The 14,763-nt window shown below is 56.3% G+C and overlaps 2 protein-coding genes across 4 annotated transcripts in view; one reads left to right on the top strand and one right to left on the bottom strand.

Moving 5' to 3' along the window:
* Positions 1 to 1,412: 1,412 nt before the first annotated feature.
* PSMC3 (proteasome (prosome, macropain) 26S subunit, ATPase, 3) lies at positions 1,413 to 7,276 on the top strand. The gene is made up of 12 exons (XM_012645144.1): positions 1,413 to 1,682; positions 1,940 to 2,023; positions 2,634 to 2,759; positions 3,189 to 3,293; positions 3,405 to 3,467; positions 3,731 to 3,868; positions 4,309 to 4,452; positions 4,563 to 4,711; positions 5,507 to 5,603; positions 5,837 to 5,982; positions 6,832 to 6,913; positions 7,093 to 7,276. Exons 1-12 carry the CDS (start codon positions 1,608 to 1,610, stop codon positions 7,201 to 7,203), a joined length of 1,320 nt encoding a protein of 439 aa, XP_012500598.1. The 5' UTR covers positions 1,413 to 1,607; the 3' UTR covers positions 7,204 to 7,276.
* Positions 7,277 to 9,730: 2,454 nt separating this feature from the next.
* SLC39A13 (solute carrier family 39 (zinc transporter), member 13) overlaps positions 9,731 to 14,763 on the bottom strand; it is an 8,394-nt gene continuing 3,361 nt past the window's right edge. Inside the window, exons 3-10 of one of the 3 annotated variants that reach the window (XM_012645145.1) lie at positions 13,718 to 13,831; positions 13,279 to 13,403; positions 12,790 to 12,906; positions 12,570 to 12,659; positions 11,793 to 11,843; positions 11,349 to 11,481; positions 11,085 to 11,184; positions 9,731 to 10,963 (exon numbers count right to left, since the gene is read on the bottom strand). In XM_012645145.1, the coding sequence (XP_012500599.1) occupies positions 10,888 to 10,963; positions 11,085 to 11,184; positions 11,349 to 11,481; positions 11,793 to 11,843; positions 12,570 to 12,659; positions 12,790 to 12,906; positions 13,279 to 13,403; positions 13,718 to 13,831 (806 nt within the window). In that variant the 3' untranslated portion in view covers positions 9,731 to 10,887. Of the gene's footprint in view, positions 10,964 to 11,084; positions 11,185 to 11,348; positions 11,482 to 11,792; positions 11,844 to 12,569; positions 12,660 to 12,789; positions 12,907 to 13,278; positions 13,404 to 13,717; positions 13,832 to 14,763 lie in introns of those variants that run through there. The other 2 variants (XM_012645146.1, XM_012645147.1) reach the window with 2 other exon arrangements.

The following is a 14,763-nucleotide window of genomic DNA, read 5'->3' as shown; positions in this document are numbered from 1 at the left end:
CCCAGGTGTGATGAGGCCATCATAGACGGGACAGTCTCTTTCCCAGCTGGGCTTCTTAACTCTTGTCAGGCAACTCTGAAAAGTGGGAATTCAGGATCAGTAGTTCCAGTGCTGATGGTGATTTGATGAATGACCTCTGGCAACTCACTTAACCTCTCTGAGCTGACATATGCTTATTAAACTTGAGAATAGTAATTCAATCTGTCCACAGAGCAGGGCTGTTGAGAGAATAGAATAAATTATTGCTACCTGCGGAGGTGCTTTGTCAGCCTGGGTGAGCAGCTGCAAATGTTATCTAAGGAAAAATTTCTTCCTTCAACTGCATTCCAGGAAAACCACTGCACAGATTTTCATCAAGTTCAGAGAGTATCTGTGATGGTTTGACTTGAAATATAAGCAACGTGGTTTACATGAAGTTCATGTGAGGGGGGCCCTGGAGCTCACCTCAAAGTGATTAGGTGGGATTCTTCAGAGTAGCAGACACAGTACAACAAATGAGTTTCGTATTATCCAAAGAGATCTGCCCTGCTTACTGAGATAACTAACCATGGACAGAGAAAACAAAGGATTTCAGACATGAGTCATAATGTTTTTAATTGTAGAGACTGATTGTCAACGGAGTTCTTCCCACGTGGACAATTGTGTGGCGTCTGCTTCCGAAGACGACGTTAGCAGCGGCAGCAGCAGCAATTTCTCTCTTTAAAACTAGTTAATGATTCTGGTAACTCTTGGTAGTCAGCTTGTATTCAAAGTTAATAATTGTAAAAAAGCAGGCTGAGGTGGCATGCCTGTTTAGCCCTTTGCACACGGCCGGTGTATGTTGTTTATGATTTAGGAGGCAATGCTATCGTGCAAATACCCTCACTCATAGCCAGGCCACGTTTTGAGTTGCAATGTGCCCCATCGCAAGCTCCCTTCCAGGTACAGGCCAAATCAAAACTACATTTCCCGTGCCGGGCGCGGTGGCTCACGCCTGTAATCCTAGCTCTCTGGGAGGCCAAAGCGGGCGGGTTGTTTGAGCTCAGGAGTTCCAGACCAGCCTGAGCAAGAGCGAGACCCCGCCTCTACCAAAATGAGAATGAAATTAATCGGACAACTAAAAATATATAGAAAAAATTAGCCGGGCATGGTGGCGCATGCCTGTAGTCCCAGCTACTCGGGAGGCAGGAGTGTGAGGTTGCTGTGAGCTAGGCTGACGCCACGGCACTCATTCTAGCCAGGGCAAAGGAGTGACATTCTGTCTCAAAAAAAAAAAAACAAAACAAAACTACATTTCCCAAGGGCCCTCGCGGATCCTTCCTTTTCTCCCTCCCCTTCCGGTTTTACACCGGGAGGGGGGGGGAGCATCTCGCGCGCCGGCCAATAGCGGCCCCTCCTCTCGCGCCAGGCAAAAAACAGCGCGAGGGCGGGGCCTGTGGCCCGGGCTTGGTCTTTAGAATCGGAGGAGTAGATTCGCTGAGGCAGGGCGGCTGGAGCTTATCCGGTGAAGAGTCAGGATTTGGGGGGAGAGGTTCGCCACCAGTCGAGAAGAAGACGTTAAGAAAGACGGCATTAATCTCCGTCCGCGGCTCCTGCCCAGCCCTCTCTTCGGCCTTTCCCTCCTGGAAATGAATCTGCCGCCGAATCAGGAGAGTCCAGTGACTCGGCAGGAGAAGATGGCGACCGTGTGGGATGAGGCTGAGGTGGGCACCGGGAGCGCTGGGGATCCCCTAGCCGGGGCCACCTGGGAGACGCACTTGCCAGAAGGGGAGGGGATGGCTGGGGGGTCAAGGTCTGGCCTGGTCCCGGGGTTCAGTTCGCTTGGATGCAGGCAGGGGTCCTGACTCCTTCATTCTTGTTATTATGGGCTGGGAAACTGAGGCTGTGAGTTCGGAGAACGCGGGATGCTTGCCCTGAGTAGAAGTAAATAAGTAAGTATATAAATAATTTTTTTTAACAGCAAGATGGAATTGGGGAGGAGGTGCTCAAGATGTCCACAGAAGAGATCATCCAGCGCACACGGCTGCTGGACAGTGAGATCAAGGTGGGCGCACGTCCCTGTGCAGGCCGTGGAGCCCCCGCAGGACGGGCCCTGGCGATCCCAGTCACCTCTCCTGCTTCCTTCTCAGACAGTCTGGGGGAGGCGTGGGGCCCGCGGCTTCCTCCTTGGACCAGGAAAAGAGAAAAGAAAACTAAACCTTGAAAGGGACAAGAAGAGAGACAAAGGGGTTGGAGATCAGGGCTGAGATCAGGAATTAATAGACTGCTTTTCCCAAAAAGAACTTTAAGTGTTTCTCTCAAGGATCCTTTTAGTAAATCCCCATTTTACAGGTGAGGAAACTGAGGCTCAGAGATTTTTTTTTACTGTGGTAAAGTACCCAGCCCTTACCAAGAGGTAGAACCTAAAACCTATATTTGCCGGACTCAGAGGCCTACTCTTTCCCAAATACTACAGCTACTTTCCCAGGAGGCTGGCCTCCTGTTTTGATTTCTGCAGAATGTGGACACAATCAGGCTCGGCTTTCAGAGAGCCTTAGGGCTAGGTGAATGGATGTGGAAGGGTCCCCTGGGCAGCTTGGACCTCACCAGTTACTGGGCCCTAGCATAAGCGGAGCCAGGGCTGTACTTTGCTCATCCACTCATCTGCATTCCAGATCATGAAGAGTGAAGTACTGCGAGTCACTCATGAACTCCAAGCCATGAAGGATAAGATCAAAGAAAACAGTGAGAAAATTAAAGTGAACAAGACCCTGCCGTACCTTGTCTCCAACGTTATCGAGGTGTGTGTGTATGTGGAGGGGAAGAGGGGTTGAGTAGGGCTTGGGGACAGTCTGGGATGGGGCCACTAGGGAAAGAATGGGTCAAGGTTTTGAGGTCAAACTGCCTGATAAAGCTACACTTCCTGGGGCCCCCTCCCTAGTATGCACTTCCAGTGGGGAGATATAGGGTCTGCAAGGGCCTTGGAAGTCTCATGTCTCCTTTACTATTGGTTACTCTTCCCCCGGGGTAAATGAGCCCTGTGCAGAGAGGCAGTGGCTACACAGAGATCTTACCAATCCTCAGGTTTATCAGGCACAACTCTGCCAGGCTCAGGGCTAGTTGGAGGAGAAAGATAATGATGGCCAGCCCTGCAAGTGTTAAGAACTATCTCAGCCCAGGAAGCACTGGGCTTTGGGGAGTTCAAGGCATTGAGCTTTTTCCCTTCCCAGCTACTGGATGTTGACCCCAATGACCAAGAGGAGGATGGTGCCAATATTGACCTGGACTCCCAGAGGAAGGGCAAGTGTGCCGTGATCAAAACCTCTACACGACAGGTGAGTCTGGCACAATGATGGGAGAACAGAGGACAGTGAGGGGTGGATGTGGGACAGTACAAGGGAGCCTTCCTGAGGACACTGAGACTGCATCTGTAATCTTTCCTACAGACGTACTTCCTGCCTGTGATTGGGTTGGTGGATGCCGAAAAGCTGAAGCCGGGAGACCTGGTGGTGAGTGGGCCTGAGCCCAGGCATGGCTTTTCCAGCCAGGTTTCTCCCACCTACTAGCTGAGCCCCTGCCTTGGCCTCAGGTCACTATTGGCTCTGGATCTCAGTAGAGCAGCCCAGAGAATCTGGGATCCTGTCTACTTGCTCTTTGTTTCTTGTGTTGCCCAGTCTTATATCCTTCCTTTCACTCTACAGACACTTGTCTTTCCCCAGTTAGGTAGGCCTTGAGCTGGGACAAATCTGAAGGTCCTGTGCTGTGTCCTCAGGGTGTGAACAAAGACTCCTATCTGATCCTGGAGACCCTGCCCACAGAGTACGACTCACGGGTGAAGGCCATGGAGGTGGATGAGAGGCCCACAGAGCAATACAGTGACATCGGGGGCTTGGACAAGCAGATCCAGGAGGTGAGGGAGGCCTGGCAGCTGCCAGCAGCCTCGTCAGCCTTACGGTTTCTCCACATCATTGACCACAGCACGTCTCCCTAATGTGCCTCGCATCCTAGGGAGGTACGGAGGGGTGCCATGTGACAGGTTAGGAGACAGAGGTCCAGAGAGGTTGAGTGACTTGCCCCAGGTCACAGAAAGTTAGTGCCAGAGCCAGGACTGGAACTCTAGCTCCTGGTTCCTGGCCCAGTGTCTTTCTGCCATATCCTCCTGGTCCTGGAGAGGCCATAGCCAGCCTTGGTGGGAGTGAGCGTTCTGTGTCCTCTTGACATGGGGGAAGGAGAGGACGTGTCCCTGAATTGGAGTAGGAGGAGATGGGCAGATTGGGGCCAAAGCATTGAGGGCTGGATTGTAGGAGCCCTCAGGGCTTCATCTCCTCACCCAGGACTTCTTCTTGGCAGCTGGTAGAGGCCATTGTCCTGCCAATGAACCACAAGGAGAAGTTTGAGAACTTGGGGATTCAGCCTCCAAAGGGGGTGCTGATGTACGGACCTCCGGGTACGGGGAAGACCCTGCTGGCCCGGGCTTGTGCTGCACAGACTAAGGTGAGCACTTTGGGAGGGATGAGGATGAAGCAGTGAGAGGTGACGCTCTACCCTACAGGCTCCAAGGGGCCTCTGCCTTTGGCCTGACCCTACCAACCCCTTCCCGCCAGGCCACCTTCCTAAAGCTGGCCGGCCCCCAGCTGGTACAGATGTTCATTGGGGATGGTGCCAAGCTGGTCCGGGATGCCTTCGCCTTGGCCAAGGAGAAAGCTCCATCTATTATTTTCATTGATGAGCTGGATGCCATCGGCACCAAGCGGTAAGGGAGTGGGGGGTTGGAGGAGCAGGAGACCTCTTAGCAGTGTCCCGACTCTCTATTGTGCCAAATTCCAGCTCTTTTTCACCCTGCCCCCTCCTCCCCCTGGGACAATGGCTCCTCTGTTCTTGTGGCTCTACTTCCCTAAATTCTCTCCTAACCAGCCTCCCTGCTTCTCTGGCCATTCTCCTCACAGCTGCCAGCATGGTCCTTTCAGAACAAATCTGGCCACCTCACTGGCGTGTACTCACAGTCCCTCACCCAGACTGATCCTGTTAAAACCCTTCCTGGGCCTCCCTCTTGTTCCTTGGGATAAATGCTGGAGTTGCCCTGGCCCGCAAAGCCCCTGTGTGGCAGCTTCTACCTACCCCCGCCTCCTGCTCTGGACACCCTCCACAGTATCCCCTGGTTTTTAGGCCCATTCTGGCTCTTTCCTTGTCCTCCACTGGTTGGTTTCCCAGCCACGGTGTTTTCAGCTTTCATATCTCAGCCTTAGGGGCACTTCCTAAGCTTTAGCTCAGTTTGCAGCCACAGATTCATTGGGCTGATAGGCCTGGTTTTGCTCACTGCTTTATCTTCAGCCCAGCACCTGATCTCAGTACCTCTTCAGTCTCCGAGTTTTGCAGTCCATAATTAGCGACACCATATTAGTGCCTGTCCCTGGGCTCGGGGCTCCAAGTTGAGCGAACCATTTCCCTATCTTGAACAGGTTGGGTTAGGCTTCTGGTGGGTGGAGAAGGGGAGGGCTCTGCCCAAGCTGTGGCCTCACCAGTGTCCTGGGCCTTGTGTGTGCCCCAGCTTTGACAGCGAGAAGGCCGGGGACCGGGAGGTACAGAGGACAATGCTGGAGCTTCTGAACCAGCTGGATGGCTTCCAGCCCAACACCCAAGTAAAGGTGAGTATCACTTTCATTTCCCAGATGAAGAAAATGAGGCTTAGAGGTCAGAGGACTGTCTCAGGTCACCCAGCTTGTGAGTGGTGGAGCCAGAATTAGAATTTGGTTCTGTCTCTAACATCCCTGTATCTCACCCACACCCTGGCTGCCTGGCTGCCTTTTATGACTGTGACTGTGCTCGTCTGTGAACGCCTTGCTCCTCGATTCAAGTTGCTGCTTCTCCCCTTCCTCAGGTAATTGCAGCCACCAACAGGGTGGACATCCTGGACCCCGCCCTGCTCCGCTCAGGCCGCCTGGACCGCAAGATCGAGTTCCCAATGCCCAACGAGGAGGCCCGGGCCAGAATTATGCAGATCCACTCCCGAAAGATGAACGTCAGGTGAGTAGGACGAGGGCAAGGCACTGAGACCTGAACAGGCAGCAGAAGGGCGTCCCTGTCACCTTCTTGGTGCTGAGCTTGCCCAGCCTCTGAGTCCACCACCTCCGGCTCCCCATGCACAGGCAGTGCTGTTCCACACGGTGGCCTGGTACAGAATCTTGCTGGGGCCCAGGCCCTAATTCTGGGTGCTCTGCTCCTGAGACTCCACCTGCTCTGCCCAGCCCCCATCGCTATCTGAAGGCTTCCAGGCCAGAGGCGCTCAGATCCCCAACTTCCCACATCCCAGCAAATGAGCACAGCCCAAGCATGGCCCAGGGAATCTAGCCGGGGTCCAGGTGGACCTGCGTTCAGATCTGTATGACTTTCAGCAGGTAGGGTAGCCTCTCTAAGCCACAGTTTTCTGATTTGGGACTTGAGGGTGATAGCACCGACTTCATGGCGTCAAGCTAAGGATTAAATGTGACGTCACACCGTTTTCGGCACACAATGAGGACAGCGGCAGCAGCACTGTGGATGCAGGGCCGCTCTGGAGGGGGAATGTTGAGACCATCTTTTGTCTCCACAAGCCCCTGCTCCCCTGCCTCAGGCCGAGCCAGTCCCTGGAGTCTCAGATGCAGATTTCTAGAAGGCCAGAGCTCAGGAGACTAAGATGTCCTGGTCTAACCTGCTTTAACTTGCTCCTCTTCCCCTCCATCTTGTACTGAGAAGAAAACAGGGTTCAGTAGGTAAAGGACTTGCCTCTGGTCACAGGAAAATTGACTTTGCTGCTTTATGGGGGCCTGGGAGGATATCTGCCCCTCCCTCCCCTCCCCGTGGCAACTGAACCTGTGGCGTCTGTCCTCTCCCCAGTCCTGACGTGAACTACGAGGAGCTGGCCCGCTGTACGGATGACTTCAACGGGGCCCAGTGCAAGGCTGTGTGTGTGGAGGCGGTGAGTGGTCAGCTGGGGTGGGCGGGTCACTTCCTGCCTTCTTACTCCTTCCCTAGGCAGGACAGGGGCATTTGGCTGGTGGAGACAACTGAGAGAAAGGCTGGGAAGGCCCATACCTCTGGGAGCTGGGCTGGGGGTTCTGCGGGGAGGCACCTAGATTCTGTCTGTCCCGGCTGCAGGGCATGATCGCACTGCGCAGGGGTGCCACGGAGCTCACCCATGAGGACTACATGGAGGGCATCCTGGAGGTGCAGGCCAAGAAGAAAGCCAACCTGCAGTACTATGCCTAGGGGCGCCCCAGGCCTGCCTCCCCTCTCTTGCTGGTTAAAATGTATAATAAAAGATGGTTTGGGATCCCTGCCACTGGCTGTCTCGCCTTCCCTGGGCTCTGGGTGAGGAGTGGGGGTTGTGCAGGAGGCACCTTCCCCAGGTGCTGCAGCCTGGAAACATCTGGGAGATGGCCGTGGGCTCCAAACCCATGTCAGGGTGAGGCCCACCCCAGAGCATGGTGCTGTAGCTGTTGCCCAGGGCCTTCAGACCTCCCCAACCTGAGAGCCCCCCTCCATATTCACTGCCCTCTCTGCGCTGTCAGAGGCTTGTGGCCCTGCAGTTCCCGAATGAAGGGCCTAAATAGAAGCCAGCCGTGCCCTTCTTTTTGCATTTTGGTGCTCTGGCGCCAGTCCCTGCCACATTGTAAAGCCAGGCTTTGGGTCTTTGACTGTCCAAACTCGTCCCTTGTTTCCTGGCCCCTGGGCCTCCTGTTTCTCCACTTGCCCCCATTAGCTCTCTGCCCATTTCTTCTGGCCGAAAAATGAGCCTGGACCAGGATCCACTCTGAGAGCCCTTCTAGGCCTGACTTCTGTCACACTGTTCTGGCTCCCCCTTCCCCATTCTGCCTTCTTGTCGTCAGGCCCCACATCTTGTCACAGTTGCTTTAGGATCTCACCGGCACTCGGGTGCACCACCAACCTTCCAGCTCTCCAGCCTGTCACCCAGCTAGCGTGGTCGCCACTCACTGAAGGCTCACTGGGCCGTGTGCCATGCAGGTCTCAATGCGTAATCTTACCTAGTTATCAGGTAACCACTAATAGAGTGTCCCCATTTTATAGATGCATTTAAGCAACTGGGCTGAGATCGCACAACTAGTAGGTGGCACAGCTGGGAGTAAAAGCCAGGACTGGGAATGAAGCCAGTCTACTTTGGCGGTCTCAGCTGGCCTTTCAAAGTGATGGCCCTTCAGAACTCAGCTCTCGCTTGCCCACTGGCAAAAGCCCCTACGCCGCTCCTTCCTCCTTTCCCCCTTTCTTTCCCCTCCCCATGTGGACATGAGCACAGCAAGCCACTGACCCTCCTGGCCAGGCCTGTTCCTTCTCGGCTCTGATTTCCTCGCTTCTCACCCCGGGTCATGGCGCTCAGCTTGGCACTCCCACTGACTTCCCAGCCCCTGCTGCAGGAGCCCAGCAGCACGTCCCTGAAGTGCTTCTAGTTCCGTCCCCTGCTCTGGACTCAGCTTCCCCCACTCTAGCGTTCCTGTTCCCTCTTCTAACCAAGGAGGGCACTCACTCTTGGCCATGACACCTGAGTTCCCCCACAGGGACCACCCTCACCCATCTTGGCTTCCTCATCCATAAAATGGGCCCCCTGCCTTCCTCAGTGGGCTGTGTGTGCTGCTGGCATGTGTTTTGTCTGCCACCTGGCAGGGTTCGCCACCATGGCGAGCAGGCCTGAGCACCTGCTGAGGTAGGAGACAGTCCTGAATTTGTTCCTCAGATCTTTCAAGCCCAGACCTCATCAGGTCCTTGAGACAGTTATCTTACTGGTTAGTCACAATTAGATGAAGCAGATATTCTGTCCCTTTTATATGTTTTGCTGATAGAAATACTGAAAGCCAAGTACTCCTAGCTGAGAATGTCGCTGATTCGTCTCCCACCCACCTATCCCAGATGTCATGACGCTGCCCAGACTGGTGATCCAGGCCATAGGGCTACTGAGGGCTGTCCTGGTTAGCTAGGAGAGGAAAGGGGTGGACCAAAGTCCCCTCCCCGCCTTCTCCAGACAGCACTGGGAAAGTGGTGCCCCCTGGTGCCTGGTGGTGTTATACTCAGCACATTCAGAGGAAGGGAAGGCATATGGTTTAGAATAGGGATCTCATTTTCTCTTTCCTTTTTTTTTTTTAATGAATGTTCATTGAGTGCGGCCCTGGCTGTGCTTGTTTGTGTGGATGGCGCTTCCTTCGTTCGTTTCTTTATTGGGGGGGGGCGGGGAGAGGCCCTGGCTTGTTTTTGTCTATAATATAGTTTGGGTGCAGTGGCTCATACCTGTAACCCCAGCACTTCGGGAGGCTGAGGCGAGAGGATCTCTTGAGGTCAGGAGTTCGAGACCAGCCTGAGCAACATAGATCCTGTCTCTACAAAATAGGAAAATTAGCCAGGTGTGGGGGTGTGCACCTGTAATCCCAGCTACTTGTGAGGCCGAGGTGGGAGGATAGCTTGAGCTCAGGAGTTTGAGGCTGCAGTGAACTATGATCATACCACTGTATTCCAGCCTGGGCAACAGAGTGAGACCCTGTCTCCAAAAACAATAAAAATAAAAAAATAAGGACGACGTCCTTGAGGGGTGGTGAGGGGCTAAAATGGCATAGGGCCAGGCCCATGTAAGTGCTCAGCCATCATCGGGATAAGTTCCGCCAGGAACACAGGAAATGTCCAGATGCACTGCAGGGGCGACAGTTCCGAGACAAGGCTCTGGCTGGGGCACTGGGGAAAGCCCTGCCCGGCCATGCAATCTGGTGTGCAGAACAGAAGCAGCCAGTTTGTGGATAATATTTATTTGTATCTTATCTATAGAACAAGTACTTACAGATACAAACAGAACCACAGCAAAACTGCTATAATATTAATGAAACCATTCAGACCCTCTTGATAGCCACTTCCAAAACACAGTCAAGGGCAGGGCTGGAGCCTGGCTGTGGAGCAGGCCAGCTGAGTACCTGGGCGTCAGCCAAGGGAAATAGCTAGGGATTATGGCTTCAGCATTCTCCCAGAGCACATTCCTGAGCGCTGACAACGGAGCCCTCACCGCCCCTGCCTTACCCCAACCCCAGTGGGAGAGGAAAGGGGCCCGGGCAGGGAAGGGCAGCCGGGGCTCCCCCTCTGCCGGCCCCCAGAGTCTCCGCCCGGCCCCAGTGCTGGCAGGAGCATCCCTGAGCTGGCCTGGGGCTGCTTGCTGCCCTGCAGGCTGCTGTTTGGCAGCTGGAGGTGGCAAGAGTTGCCAGTGCTGCCAAACGGGAGCTGGCCTAGGCGGGCAGCCCTGAGGAAAAGGTCTTAGAAAGCATCTCCCAGCTCAGTGCTGGCGCTGGGACTGTCAGTGCTGGGCGGGGCTGGGGGGCTACAAGAGCACCTGCCTTTCCTTTCTTTGGCTTCGAGGTGGCGAAGGAAGGGCTGGGAAAAGGGACACAGCAGAGAGAAGCCACTCCAACCTAGGCTGCCTGGGGCCTGGGTGTATGAGCAGAGGGGTTCCTCCCTCAGGCTAGAGGCCGGGGGTGCGGGGAGCAGGAGGCAGGACAGCTTGGGAGTCCCCTGCAGCCCTGGGCTCCTTGGGCTGTTCTCACTCCTTCTGGGGTTCCGGTGGGGTGAGGCCTCTGCTTGGGGCCAGTGCTGCTGCTCACTCTGGGGGTGCAAGATGACAGGGTGGCAAGGAGAGATGACACAGCCTGACTGGGGCAGGCACTGCACTGCGCCCTGGGCCCAGCGCACGAGGATCACAGTGTCGGTCTCGCACACGCGCCTCTGCCCACATGTGCACACCACACACACGCGCGCGCGCACACACACACACACACACCCCTCCCTCCTGTCTGGTCAGAGGCTCATTCTCTCTCACAGGCACTCGCCTTCTCGGCCTCTCACATACACGGTCACAGAGTGAATCCGAGTCTCTTATTGCTTTTCAGGGGGTGGGGGCGTCAGGGATGGTTATTCGACGAAGAGCGAGAACAGCACCATCACCACGATGCCCGTGCAGAGCAGAAGCACCTGCTGCAGCGAGTGCCTGTGGGGAGAGGGGCCGGGGCTCACGGTGGTGGCACTGGCCGGGGGAGCGGGCAGCAGCCAGAAGCTCCCCCTCTTGGGCCCCTAAGGGCACTGTAAGTGGCTGTCAGTAGGTCACTCACCACGGGTCATCCTCCTCCAAGAGGTCGGGCAGCACGTTCACCAGGGCAATATAGAGAAAGCCGCCAGAGGTGAAGGGCAGGATCCAGGCCACCGTCTCCTCTGCAGTGGGAGGAGAACCCAGGGGACCGTGAGTGTTCCACTGCCTCCCGCAGGGGAGACCAGGGCAGCCCCCGGCCTGGATACCAGCAGCAGGGCAGCCACGCCCTTTGGTTGGCTCCCCTCTGCTGACCACCACCTGCTGCCACCACCCTCCACGCCCGTACCTACTCCCTTGGGAGACTGCGTACAGATGGCAAAGCAGGCGCCCAGCAGGCCCCCCAGCGCCGTTGAGAGTTGCAGCTTGGCTGCGCTCCATCGGTCAAAGCCAGCCCGGAGCAGGATGGCAAAATCGCCCACCTGAGGGGAGGTCCAGATGTTCACCCTGCGCCCCAGCTGGCCCAGATCCCCTGAGCACTTCATGTACAGACACACACACCAAGCCCCCTGCCCTGCCCCGTCCCTGGGACCCCCATCCAGAAGAGGCAGGAGTGTGGCAGAGATGGCGGCTGCAGCCTGTGGGGTGAGATGCTCCAGGCCCACACAGCCCAGCCCCCAGCCTGCCACTGCCAGGCAGGCCCACCCTAAAGCCCTCCCCAAGCTCCACACCCATGCTGGCCATGGGACCCCTTTGGTCCTGGGCCCCTTGAGGCTGCCCTCTGAGCGCTCACCTCATGGGGGATCTCATGCAGGAGGATGGCCACGGTCGTCAGGAGCCCGATCTGCAGGGAGGGGAGCCTGAGTCTGCGGGGTCTGTGTCAGGGCCTGGGCACCCCACTTGCCCACTCATTCTACAGAGATTCACTCTGTGTTGGCTACTGGAAATATAGCAGGGACTAAAGGGGACCAGACACCTGCCCTCGTGAAGCTAACAGTCTAGAGGGGAGAGACAGGTTCTGGGACACACCCAGAACCGTGCGCACACACAGCAGCAGGTGCTGTGAAGGCAAGGATGGACCGGGTGTCCTGGGGCGGGAATAACAGGGACCTATTTTAGATGAGGCGGTCAGCAGAGGCCTCTTTGAAAAAGTGCATTTATGCTGAGGCTTGAAGGACGAGCAGTCAGCCGTTTAAGGCGTGGGTGGAAGAACATTCCAGGCAGAGGGAACTGTGAGGTGGGAAAGAGCTTGGCCAGTTGAAGAGTAGGAAGACCACGGCCAGGGCACAGAGGGCAGAGGGAGGCGGGGGGACAAACATCTAGCAGCTTGATAGAGGCATTCCAACAAGGAGTGTTGGAAACAAGAACAGACCAGTGGCTCGGGACGAAAGAAGGTGCAGGGACACCAACCAGGAGGCTCTGGCAGCGTCCAGGACAGCAGCAGGGAGGATGGGGGCTGGTGCTTAGATGAGGGTGCTGGTAATGGGAGAAGCAAGAAGTAGGTAGAACCAACTAGTCAACACAGGGGCCACCAGAATTGCCTGAGCCCACCTGCCCAACCCCCCCTCACCTTCTTGCTCACAAGGAAGCTGGCAGCAACGGCCAGCCCATGAGTGAAGTTGTCGATGGTGTTGGCCAGCAGGTTGAGATAGCCACTGACCTGGGAGGGAAGAGAGAGCGCCAGGCTGAGCCAGGCGGGTAGGGCTGAGCCAGGCTGGCCACTAGGGACTGTGTGGCAGCTGGGTGGTGGGGTGGGATTCCAGGGTGGGATTCCTGAGCGGGCCACTCACTTTGATGCTCCGGACCACCACACCGAGGCCAGGCTCTGCAGCCCGCTGGGCCAGACAGCGGCCTCCATTGAGTGTGGCGGCGGCAGAGGCAGCAGTAGAGGGGTCTTTGGAGGGGGCCTAGGGCCAGGAGAAGGAAGGAGAGGTAACATTAGATGCCCCCTCAACTTCTGGTAGACACAGAAGGGGAGTGAGAGGTGGAGAACTAGGAACACCTCTCCTATCTGGCTAGACTTTGCTCCTTGGTCAGCTGGGTACCCACAAGCTCAACAAAGCCAACACCCACACTGCAGTCATGATCAGTCTACCAGAACGAGCCAAAGCAGGGGCTGATGCCATCACTCCCCAAAGTGATGGCCCAGCCTCCCACAGCTCCCAGGAAAGAGGGCTAAGATGAGGGCTCGACTCAGAACCTGGGCCTCCAGGCCCTGGGCACCACCACCTGGGCAGAACAGAGGCTGATGTATCCAGGTCCTGGGGTCTGGGGCTCACCTGGCTGGTCCTCTCCCTCTCCTTGCTGTCCAGGAACATCTTCTCCAACACCAGGAAGGTCAGGATGCCAGCGATGACCCACAGCCCCAGCTGCTGTTGCTGCTGCAGGCTCTGCCCCTCACCACCTGCAGGGGGCAGCACTGATGGGCCAGGCCAAGCCAGGGCCATAGGAGGGGGCCATCTGGAATGGGATCTAGTCCACTGCAGTGACAGGGGCAGGGGGCTAGGACTGGCTGGTTGGGCAGCTGGGCCCCAGGACCCCCAAAGGGGCCAGGGCACTAGGAGGACAATGGTCCTCCCCCCCGGCAAGTTCCAGCCAGACACCCAAAAGCGCTCTCCCAGTCATCCTGGCAGAGCAGGCAGGGCCCAGGCCATCCCTGGGCATGGGCACCAGCTGCCTACTCCTGCCCTCTCCTCCATGGCCTGTGGCCTCACTCACCAGGGCTGGCGCTGCATGTGTAAGCCCAGGCCTCGGGTAGCAGGTGCAGGAACACATTGCCCAAGAGTCCTCCCAAGGCAAAGCTGAGCAGCTGCTTCAGGCGCCGGGCCCCAGCTACAAGGCAGAGGTGCGAGGTCTGGGGGCTGCCCCACCAGAGCCTGGCCTGACCTCTGCCCCACTCAGCTCACTGGGCTCTTTCTGTTGCCTCAACCAGACTGCCAGGCTCTAGGAGGCTGGACAGGGGCTGGGGGCTCAGCAGGAACACACCACACCTGCTGAACGGCTAGAGCCACTTCTGCAACAAGGTTAAGAGATTGGGCTTTGGAGCCTGGCGGGTCCCAGCTCCCCAGCCCACCGGCTGGTGACCTTGAGCAGATAACTTCTGAGATACAGTTTCCCCATTTGTAAATTGGATCTCGTGGGAATTAAATGACAAGACATGTGGCAAATGTTCATTAAATGGGAATTTTTCTCTTCTCAGCCACTGTCGCTCTCAGAAAAGTGGCAGAGATTTGGGAACTTTCACAGACTTGCAGCATCCAGAGTTGGAAATGCTCTAAGGGAGTCCAAGCCCTTGGTTTGATAGAGAGACTGAGGCCTGGAGGGCAGAGACAGCTGGGCGTGGGGTGGGATCCCAGGGGAAGCTGCTATTACAGGTTGTGTGACCTTAGGCTGGTCAAAGAACCTCTCTGTGCCTGCACTTCCCCCCTTGTAAAATGGAACTAATGATCCAAGTGCTTCCTATGCTGACCTCAAAGGGCTGCTCTGAGGAGGGATGAGCTGAGGCACAAGCCTGACCATGGGCCCTGATGAGGCTCCATTTGCAGCCATGGTGCCAGCGCTCAGCCCAGCACCTAGCGCAGAGGTGTTGGGTGACCATCTGCTAAGGGAACGGTTCCTGAGTCTGGCAGGCAGCACATGCCTCTGGGGTGCTCATTTCTAACAGATTCATGGGCCCTGGTCCAGACATACTATGGCACACTCTTGGGTGGGGGACGGGCACCTGCATTTTTAGCAGCTCCCCATACACTCTTTTGCATTTTTAT

Source organism: Propithecus coquereli, unplaced genomic scaffold (genome assembly GCF_000956105.1).
Source record: "Propithecus coquereli isolate 6110/MARCELLA unplaced genomic scaffold, Pcoq_1.0 Scaffold227, whole genome shotgun sequence".
Taxonomy (NCBI): Eukaryota; Metazoa; Chordata; class Mammalia; order Primates; family Indriidae; genus Propithecus; species Propithecus coquereli.
Note: the sequence above shows the minus strand (reverse complement) of the source record. Positions and strands in the feature narration are given on the sequence as shown.